At 43.5% G+C, this 11,048-nt stretch overlaps 1 protein-coding gene across 1 annotated transcript; it reads right to left on the reverse strand.

The window, feature by feature from the left end:
* Nucleotides 1-1,516: 1,516 nt before the first annotated feature.
* GPR27 (G protein-coupled receptor 27) lies at nucleotides 1,517-7,438 on the reverse strand. The gene has a single exon (XM_072127387.1). The coding sequence runs from the start codon at nucleotides 7,243-7,245 to the stop codon at nucleotides 6,133-6,135; it is 1,113 nt and encodes a 370-aa protein (XP_071983488.1). The 5' UTR covers nucleotides 7,246-7,438; the 3' UTR covers nucleotides 1,517-6,132.
* Nucleotides 7,439-11,048: the final 3,610 nt, after the last annotated feature.

Raw genomic sequence — 11,048 nt, forward strand, 5'->3', positions numbered from 1 at the left:
CGGGCCTCGGGGAACTTCTGCGCAGCAGCGCCACTGGTGGACGTCGGAGGAACTACCTTAGTGAATCCCGGCCGGACCCGAATCCACCGCAGAGAACGCGCCGCTGGATCGCGAATGGACCAGGTAAGTAAATCTGCCGCCATGTGTCCGTTTTCCTGCATGTGTCGCTTCCCGGCTCTGGTCCGCCGGAGTTCACCTTCTTCTTCCGGTGTATGTGAGTGCATTGTCTTGCAACATAATTTGAAATGTAAATCCAGCGCTCAGTCCGAATCAGTCGGGTTGTCCGTCGGCCACACACCCTGATTTGTGTTGCATGCAAGTCGGCGCAAAAGTCCCATCGAGGGCGCCAAAAACCCCACTTAAATGCGGCGCAAATCGGAAATAGTCGGGAAACCCGTCGAAAATGCGTTGTGCGGACCCTTAGTAAATGTGCCTCAAAGGGCGCCATTTATTATAGACTTTCCACCAGTTTTCTGGCATTTTTTGTAAAAATTCGGCCATGTTCTGTATAGTGTCACGTCTTTTCTCTTTTGGGGCGCACAATTTGGGCATAGCTGTGAAATCCTGCCACTTTTCCTGCACTTTTAATTTCCCAGCACTGTTTTTGGGGCACACTTAGAACTTCACCTTTTCGGTGAAGCCCCAATTCATTAACCCCTTGTGTCACAATCTAACATCCCAGTGAAAATTATAGCATTATTCAGGCACCAAAAAACACAGACCCTGTACCAAAATTGAGAAATGCCCTGTAAAGTGTTCTTACCCTGCTAAGGCTCACCGACTCGGTCAAAAGTACTGGGGCTCACTCAGGGTCGGCTCCAGGATTTAGTAGGCCCTTGGGTGACAGAGCCTCAGTGGGCCCCTTTGCAGTGAACTCATGTGGCAGCATTAAAAATTCTGAAACTTAAACAGTTTCCTGTTCCCCAAAATCTTCCCTAGTCTATCCGCCCAAACAGCCCCCTCATGGTAATTTTATATACAGCCCCCTCATCCCCTATGGATTCAATAGATACAACCCCCCTCACCCCCATGGATTCCTTTTGTACAGCCTTATGTGGGCCCAGGTATGCTCAGTGCTGGCGACGGCCCTGGGCTCATAGGTCCCTCTTTGGCTAATCAGTGGACATTATGGACCATGGGATGTGACTTGTGGCATAATAGAAAGTGACATCCTGTGGTCCGAGGAGGCAACTGATTGGCCGAAGTGGGTTATATGACCCTTCCGCTCTCCCAGCCCGATGGAGATACTGGAGCAATGCAGGAGCTTCCACCCACAAGGTTTTCTCAAATTTCGGGAGAATTCTGTTAAAGGGAGTCTTTCAGGTCCAAAATGCTGCCAAAATCAATAATATTGCTGTGTTAGGGGCTTTAATAGGAACAGAAACCTAACTTTGTGGTTACAATACAATGAAGCAGCACAGAGAAAATCATCTTTTAAAAATATGCAAATTAGCCTTACAAGCACAGTGAGCTTGATTTTTTCCTACAGGCATCTTTGATGCTGGCATAATAATCATAGGTAAAGGGATGACTATTCCAGAGGAGAGAGGTAAAAGAAATTGAGGAAAATAGGCTCCACCCCCAGTGCACTTGTAATCTTACAATCACAATCATCAGATTTTAGTCAATAAGTTTATTGAAAACGATTAGATATGAAATGAGCACATCACAAGTAAAAGGTAACACAATTTTTCTTATAACTTTGCAAAAATTTTCTCCTTCTTGAAAATTGTATTGTTTTGGAAAGAAATTGGCGTTTGGTATTTTCCAAGTCCTTATACAAAAGAGTTCACTTTAAAAAGAGATTGTAAAAAAGGGGGATGAGGCGTGACGTCGGTATAACAATGCATAGAAGTGAAGAAAATACACAGATCTCCTCTGAAATGAGAAACGTCAGTATTTACAGGTATGTACAGGTAGCTCCAACTGGTTCAGTGGAGGAACACGGCAAATCGGCAAAGAAATCCCAAATGACTAAGAAATATTCCCTCTACAATCAAGACAATCATATAGGCAAGCATTGTCGGACTGGCCCACCAGACCGTCAGACGATCCTTCAGTGGACCCAGGATCTAACATAACAATGGACCTCATTGATAGAGCAGAAGAAGACTTAATTTGGAGGCCCCTAAGGGATTATGAAGGGTGGTATCTAGTCCAACACTGTAGGCAAGTGTATTGTATTTCTATAAAGATTGAAGGTAAACCCAATTTGGAGTTAATAAAAAAGGGGTCCTCTGTACAGGATCCACACCTCATGTCAGAACGGAGAGGGATTACAAAGAGCGTCTCTTATTCTGGAGGACCTATCCTGTCCCGCGTTATACTGATAAGAATGCCACTACATTTTTGTGTCCCTTGACCCAATTCACCAATTTCATTTTTCCAAGGATTTTGCAGCAGAGATATGTATTATTACATACCAGCCTCAAAGGAGTATTCTCATGAACAATTTTCATGACCTGTTCCATCTCTCCTACCTGCATCTACCCTAAGGACGGTTGTCCACCATGCACTATGCACTCTCCATTCAAGTTTATGCCCGTTCACTCTCCACTCAAGTCTATGCACATCCACTCTCCACTCAAGTGTTTGCACAGCCAACTCTCCATTCAAGTTTATGCCCGTTCACTCTCCGCTGAAGTCTATGTCCGGCCTCTCTGCATTCAAATCTATACCCAAGCCACTCTCCACTCAAGTCTATGCACCTCCACTCTCCACTCAAGTCTTTTCACATTTGTCTGGTCACTCTCCACTCAAATCTATGAACGGCCAATCTCCGCTCTTCAGCGTGGCAGCTACAAGGAGTTGCGTGCACTCGTCCGCGAATCCATGGTTCTGCGCATGCGCAAAACACAGGCCAGCGGCTGCGCAATCTCTGCTCCAAAGCCAGAGCTACTGCGCATCCGCAGAACTCCGGCTTCGCGGATAAATGCGCGCAGCTCCTCGTAGCTACACGCTGAAGATGTCTGGTTAGGAGGATCAAAAAGCCTACTGGAGCGTGGAGTAGCTGCGCCGTGTAGCCTTAGCTCCAGCTACTCCACGACCCAGTAACCTCTTAAGAAAATTTTCATATTACCCTGATTAAAGTTTAGCAAAGATAGAGGGGAGTAAAGGATTATCCCTAAAAAGGGCTGTTAGATACACCTACCACCGGATCTACCTTAATAGGTAATTCTGTAGTGGTAGGGTTCCTTTAAGTCTATGCATGGCCAACTCTCCATATGGTCCATCCACTACCTGGGGTTTAGGAGACCTCCGTTCTAGAGATCCTGTGGAATATTGCTCATGATAATACCCCTTTAACAAGTGGACAAGAATGTATAACATGGACAGGAAGGGTCTGCCAGAGTAAAAACAGCACTTGTTCTGCTCTGACTCATTGAGAGGGGTCCCCATTGGAGGTCCATGCTGTGACATGTCCTAATGGGGGATCTGAAAAGCAGCTGTGACAAAATGTTAATATACTTGTGGGAGGATGATCCTACTGCCAGATACCACTGGTGGGATTGGGTTACACGTGTCCAAGAAGCTGGATGTAGTGGCCAAGGATGCCTGCAGGGTAAATTCAACATTGACTTCTTACATTAAATTGTAAAGGAACTTTTTAGGACCTCTTTCCAAACAATAAAAAAAAGTTGCAGTACTAAATTCAGCCACTAGGTGACTTTAAGCCCTTCTGTTGCAATAGATATGGCACAAAGTAATTTGTATACTGCACATTTACAGCATACCATACAAAATTTTGTATAAAGTCAGCGTTGTGCATGCTGGCACGTATAAACCTTCTGCAAGCAGCAAAAGTTATGGCACGATCAATGATAAATGGGACAATTCTCATTTTACTATGACTTTCCTACTCATTACCCCCATTTACTAGAACATAGTGCACACAAAAGTGGAAAAGTTACCTATGACAAATAATCATCTCTTCTGATGGGTTCCTATAGGCTATAACAACTATTATATTTGGGATAAGTAATTTACAAACTCTGAGTTATAATAGCCCTACTATAAGAAGTTTATACACTACATACCAGTGTATGCAGATTATATTCTTGACTTCTTTATGCTCAAACATATTTTTTACTGTCAGGCAACATATAGCAGCACCACAAATCCTAACATACTGCTCCTCTACTCTGCTTAATATGTCAGGTTACTACACAAGAATTTCCCAAACTATTAAACGGAAAGGGTTAAATTGATATATCATACACCTGCATAACTGTGTATATCCAGGCTCCCTCTTATTTGGGGGTTTCTGATGTGTTTGTGGTGGGTTCATCAATCTGAGAAGGCAGAGCTGCAGTGTAAAGAATGGGAGAGGGGCGACAGCTTTATACACTCCTGATATAACAGAAGGTTGATCTAAAATCATGCAGATTAATATAGCAAATAAATGCAGTCACTAATCACGGCTACGCTCTAGATATTTACAGCAGAAAGCAACAAGCACCCGGATACGGTAAGAAAAAGGATGAATGAATAATATTCACATTTCCACAAAAGGTCTTTCTGAAGGGCAGGATTAACCAATTAATGAAAATGGAGATGCCCTTTAAGAAAGTGCTGGCCCTTTAAATGTATAGCACAAACTAACTAAGCACAAAAATTGCTTATTGTAGTCTATTAGATTACAATTTCTAGCTACTCCAGAAGGATGTAGTGATTCAGGGGCCAAAAGGCAGGGCACAGGGTACCTATAGGTACATAGTAAGTAGGGATATTGTTTAATAAGTAGTTTTTTGAATTTAAAATAAATTTGTAAAACAGGTACAACTTACCTATTCAGTAGTATATGGCGTATATCTGAATAGGCTCATTAGGAAATACACTGTATAGCCTACATTCTATTAATCTGCAGGTTTACTCCAGGTATGCACCTCATTTATCTATCTCAGTGATGAGGAGTTGCAGAACCATCAGCAAGATCCATAACCAGCAGCCTGCTGATGGTTTCCACTTTTCATGCAGTAGAAAAGGAATAAAAAGCTAATAAAAGCGCACACAGTAGAACCACTATACATATATTACATAGAATAGATTAATGGGGCACATAAATAGATAATATGAGATAGATATGAGATAGATAGATAGATAGATAGATAGATAGATAGATGTGAATGAAAGACAAAAAAGAAAGAAGGAAAGAAAGAAAGTAAGAAAGATGAATAGATAGTGTAGATAGATAAATAGATATATAGATATGAGATGATAGATAGATAGATAGATAGATAGATAGATAGATAGATAGATAGATAGATACTGTAGGCAGATGGATAGTAGATGAAAGAAAGAAAGAAAGAAAGAAAGAAAGAAAGAAAGAAAGAAAGAAAGAAAGAAAGAAAGAAAGAAAGAAAGAAAGAAAGAAAGAAAGAAAGGCATGGTTTTTATGGATTGATAGAAACAGAAAGAGAGACATTCGGAAATAAATACATAAGATAGACTGAGAGTGAGCAGACAATGGGCAGACAGAAACAGAGATAAATAGATTTGTCCCAGTTCTCCTATGTTTTAAGATAGAAACAATTGTATGCAGATCCAGCAATCAGATTGTTACAATTGTATCATTGTATCAAGAAATAAAATTCTGTATTTATGAACAGTATTTATTTTGTTACACAAAAGCAGCTCAGCCAAAACCTGATGTCTACACAGGACAATAGAACAATGGGATTTGTTTATGTCCGTGTCCATAAAAGAACCACAATTATCCCCTCACCCATCACCTTACCCCCCAACAGGATGTCAATGCTATTAACATACAATGATGAATGCAGTAAATGTTTCATGTTTCTATGGTTACCTAGAATGTATCCAGGCTCATCCTGATACCCTGTAGTCTGAATGCAACCCTCATTATCATCATCATCATGAGAATCACTCCAGGAGAGAAGTGATTGACATCTCATTCACCTGCTACAGACATATTGTCTGAATAGATGACTATTCTACCAGCCCCCAACCCTGTACCCAGGCAACACAACATCATGCCATCCTATGAATCATAAATGGAACATGCTGGGGTAGTAGGTGGCATCATACACCCTATATCATCCCTGGCATAATGAAATATAATTGCCCTACTGATACTGGTCAGACCTCACATCCTCCAGAAGTGCAGAGATATTATGTATCAATGTATGGCTCCCTTTGTGTCTGGGTGTTCCTGCAAGGTATATAAGATCTCAGACACAATCTGATCTCTTTGTTCAGCATGAAGCAGACAATAGGGTTAACTCCAGCCTGAGCAAATGTCAACCACACAGCCACAGTCAGATACCCCTGAGGGAGAGCTGCAACCTTCATAAAGACCCTCAGGTAGCATGCCACCAGGTAAGGAGCCCAGAAGAGGAGGAAGAGGAAGGTTATGACATAGAACATCTTGCTGAGCCTCTTCTCCAGCTTGAATTCCTCCAGCACCAGCAGCCTCCTGATCTGGGTTTGAGTGGTCTGCCTCATGCCCACCAAGGTGGGTGGTGTTGGACCTCTTCCAAACCCTGCAATCCAGTTGGCAGCTGCTTGCCCAGCAGCTCCAGGTCCATGAAAGCTCCAGTTCTGGCTGATGGCTGGAGTTAACTGAGCAGGCTTCATCTTCCTGTGATCATAGATGAAGAAGAGCAGCTTCATGTAGATGAAATGTGTGGCCCCCACAATAAAGGCCAGCATGAGAAGAAAGCCCAGGCTGTCATTGGCCTTGACATAACGATGCTCAAAAGTGCATTGATCTTCTTCCTTAATAAACTTGTAGGTGCCCACCTCAAAGACAGGTGGCAGGGCCATAGCCATGGATAGGATCCAGGCCATGGCAATAACCAGGATGCAAGCCCAGCCTGTCATCCTCTTGCAGTAGAACCTGTGGTGGGCTATGGCCATGTACCTGGTCAGGCTGATGGACAGCAGCATAAAGGCAGCATGGAAGCACAGCAGAACCGCTCCAAAGGCCATGATCCTGCAGCTCCTCTTGCTGTAGGTCCATTGGGATCCGCTGCTGATGGATTTCAGCACCAGAGGGAAACAAAGCAAGGAGCGGATGAAGTCTCCAATGCACAGATCCAGCAGCAGGTAATAGGGAGTCCTGTGCAGGCTCTTGTCTCTCAGGGTGAGGAATGCAAACAGCAGATTGCCCAGCAGGCTGACACAGGCGATGATGCCCAGCGATGCCAGCTTAGCCACCGAGCCAGGGCTGATGTCAGTGGGGAGAAGCGATGCGTTGCTTTTCTGCAGCTCCTGACCAGCCATGGAGACAGCTGCTGCCTGCCAGTGCTGTGCAGATCAGGAGAAGCATCAGCTCAGCCTCTGCTACAAGAGATCTGCAAGGTGAAGGCACAGGGGGTGCTGGAGATACAGTGCCCACGTCTGACTGCAGGGACACTGCCTGCACTAACACTGGATCCTCTGCTCAGGGCAATCCATGGGGGCCAGCAGGTACACTGCTCTGTATGTCCTCTCCTCTACAATATCATCTGTGTAGCAGTCACATAGAGAAGATCCATGAAAATATTTGATAGATATTATATAGAGATAAGATAGATATGAGATACATAAATAATAGATACATAGCTAAATAGATAGATAAGTATGAGATGAACAGAGACGAGATACATGTATATAATGAGAAGATGATAGATAGATAGATAGATAGATAGATAGATAGAGATAGATAGATAGATAGAGAGAGAGATATGGAATACATAGATACTAGATAGAGAACTAAATAGATAGATAAGGATAGGAGATATATAAAGAGAAGATAGCTAGATAAACAGATAGGAAATATATAAAAAGAAGAAAGATAGATATTACAAAGATAAGAGATAATTAGGAAATATATAATAAATAGAAAACAAAACAAATAGTAAGTTTGTAACTATGGGTCAGATTTATCAGGGCTTGGATGCCAGAAATTTGACATACAAACCATGAAATAGGCCCAATTCCTGGTATATGGACAGGAATTGAGCGTATTTCCCCTTTTACTCCACCTCCTAGCAAAAACGGTGTGAAGGGGTGTGCGCCCGGCAGATCAGTGGGTCAGCAATGGCATTCCTTCCCTGTGTCTGTGTACTACCCATAGCGTACGCCTGTTCAAGTGTAGGCTATAGCGGAATTCTATGCCAGGTCCTGCCGCTATGCAGCTGATTTATCAGGAGGCCGGAGCCTAGCACATACAGTATTTTTCGGACTATAAGGCGCACTGGATTATAAGGCGCACCATCAATAAATGCCTGCTAAAATGTCCAGGTTCATATATAAGCCGCACCGGATTATAAGGTGCACCTGATTAAAAGGATGAATGACCAGCAGGTGGCAGACCTGTGCACAGTTCAAGGCAGCTGTCGTCTGTAAGTGTGGTTCATATATAAGGCGCACTGGACTATAAGGCGCACCTTTGATTTTTGAGAAAATCAGAGGATTTTTTGTGAGCCTTATAGTCCGAAAAATATGGTACATAAATCTCTCCCTATGTAAACAGAGAGATAGGCATGATTTAGATAGATGATAGCAGGGGCATAATTTGAGGGGGTGCAAAGGTTGTGGTTGCAACTGGGCCCAAGATAATTAGGGGGCCCATAAAATGTCACTTTCCCATCTGAGAAGACTAGTGCTATAATCCATACATTATAGTCGGGGGCCTGGTGCAGACTTTGCACTGGGGCCTTCGGCTTCAATTTACACCACTGGATGATAGATAGTGATTAGAAATCTGTATAGAAAAATAGATAAATCCAAAAACTGGTCAAAAGAGCAGTGATCTGTTTATTCACCACACATCTCATCATTTTATCTTCCCCAGAAAAAAGATATGGATAAAATAGATAATAATAATAATAATAATTAAAACATCTTTATTTATATATCCCCATCATATACCAGAGAGCTGTACAAATAATGGGTTACAAATAATACAATATTTTACCTATAATACTTTTTTTTATTGATTATGGACTATAAGATTATCCGGAAAGGTTCGCTGGTAGATGTAGGTCCGGCTTCTAAAGATGATAGCTGTTACATTTTTTGCAGTAATGAATTAATCGTAGCTGTATGAGCCCAAAATCTAAATAACAAGAACAATTGTCCGGTACACGGGAAACGATAACGAAAGTGTCAATATTGTCATAAAATGATGTAACTTAATAAACATCCTCATTGTGATACACAGACACGTCCCCACAAGCAATTATCACCCAACAGAAGAGGAAGGAGACAATCTCAGGGCGCGTTCACACGTTCCGCTATCGTCGCTTTCATAACGCAACGCTAGCGCACAGTGGGCGGGGGTCAGGCCGATCGCATATGCGTTTCCCGGGAAACGCATGCGATTAATAACCCGATCGCATGCGTTTCTCTGGAAACGCATATGTGATCGCCCCAAACTCCGCCCCCTGTGCGCTAAAGTCGCGTTGTGAACGCGGCACTAGCGGAACGTGTGAACGCGCCCTCAGCCTCCCCAAATCTAACCCCAATCCTTACAGCAATCCCCTCAGTAAGTATATTTATCTTAGTCTGATGCAGGGCTTTTGGTTGTATTTTAATAATTTTGGGGGGCATTGGGTCTTGATGCTGCCTTATCCCAGCACAGCTTCTAATATGTGTCATAAATTCTGTGCACGTTCCCTCCTCGCTTCAATTCATTCTAGGAGGGGAATAGGAGTCACTCACTTTTAGTGCTATCTCTGGCAAGAAAGTTATAACTCTTGGGGGGATGTATCATAGGCCGACACAACATGTACTAATAAATAATCCAAACCTTAACCCCTGACCCCCACCGGATCTATCAATAGACTCCTGCCTTCTGATAGATATTTGGCAGCGTGGGCTCAATTAACTAGGTGCAGGGTGAAGCTGACATAGACTAAGTTGGCGGAGGCTGTAGCTACTGCGCAGGCTTGGTCCACACTTTATGGCCCGACAGCACCCTCTCCCCACCCTAGTGGCATAAGGGGCAGAATAGCGGGGAATCGGGACTAGATCATGGCTTGTACGCCAATTTTAAGGCTTACAAGCTGTGACAAATCCTCCCTTTGTGGCCATATGAAGTCACACACCAGTGGTTTGTTCCTTTTTCAACACCAAAGAGGCGATAATAAATGTGTGAATAAATTGTGTGAAACTATTTCGGAAGCGCCGACCTTTAGGGTTCCTCAAAGTCGCCTAATTGCGCGTCATAGTGGAAATGGTAAATAAGAAGGTCCCTGTACACACCCTCCCCCCACACATCATGTCCCAAGCTCGGGATCCCTTCCCCGAATATTGTAGATTGGTCACATTCCCGCAGGATGAAGCGCGTCAGTCCCAGGGTCTTGATGGGAACGCGATCAGGTGTTTGGGTGATCTGCAGAGGGCGTATATCACTGCGCTGCTGTTTTTTGTTACACTAGATGTAAAAGATAACCCACCGCAGGGATGTCCTGTGTGGTCGTTCCCTTAAAGGGGGTTTCCACAAACATTTCTGGAAGTGTAAAATTTAAAAATTAGGTCACAGAACTGAACAGGAACCACATTCCTGTGATCAGGCTCCCCAAAATTAATTTTAAGGTACAGTCCAAACGTTGCGGTAACTACACATGACCTACAATAGCCAATGGTCATGCGTTACGTTGGGAATATTGCGCTGTGATTGGTCAGTGCAGGTGGGCGGGGCTTTGAAATTCCTCATTTTCTGCAATGTATGGACTGTACCATTTGGGAGATGTAGGGCCCTAAGTCTATGGTATGAATCACACATATAATATTTATCTATTTTATTTACAGAAGTCCCTGTATTTCTATGGGATGTGGTGAATATTTTGGTGTCTACTTGTGACATAACGCCGGATCCCCCTGTGATTTATCATTATGGATGATTCCCCTGGCGCCATCTTTATCTCAGGCAAAAATCTAAAACCTTGGATTAGATTATTAAGTGAGAGCCAATCAGCGGCACTAACGTCAAGGGGACCGCGTCCAATCGTCGCGCGAAGGGGGCTCAGCGGTCTACCAATCCTGGCGCGGCCGCTGACGTCACGCGCTCGGGGGTTGCTATAGCCGGCGGGGCCGTC

The sequence above is a fragment of the Engystomops pustulosus genome, chromosome 10 (assembly GCF_040894005.1).
Source record: "Engystomops pustulosus chromosome 10, aEngPut4.maternal, whole genome shotgun sequence".
Lineage (NCBI taxonomy): Eukaryota > Metazoa > Chordata > Amphibia > Anura > Leptodactylidae > Engystomops > Engystomops pustulosus.

Excerpts from the sequence above, each read along its gene's own strand:
- GPR27 (XM_072127387.1), bottom strand. The coding sequence starts at position 7,245 with ATGGCTGGTCAGGAGCTGCAGAAAAGCAACGCATCGCTTCTCCCCACT.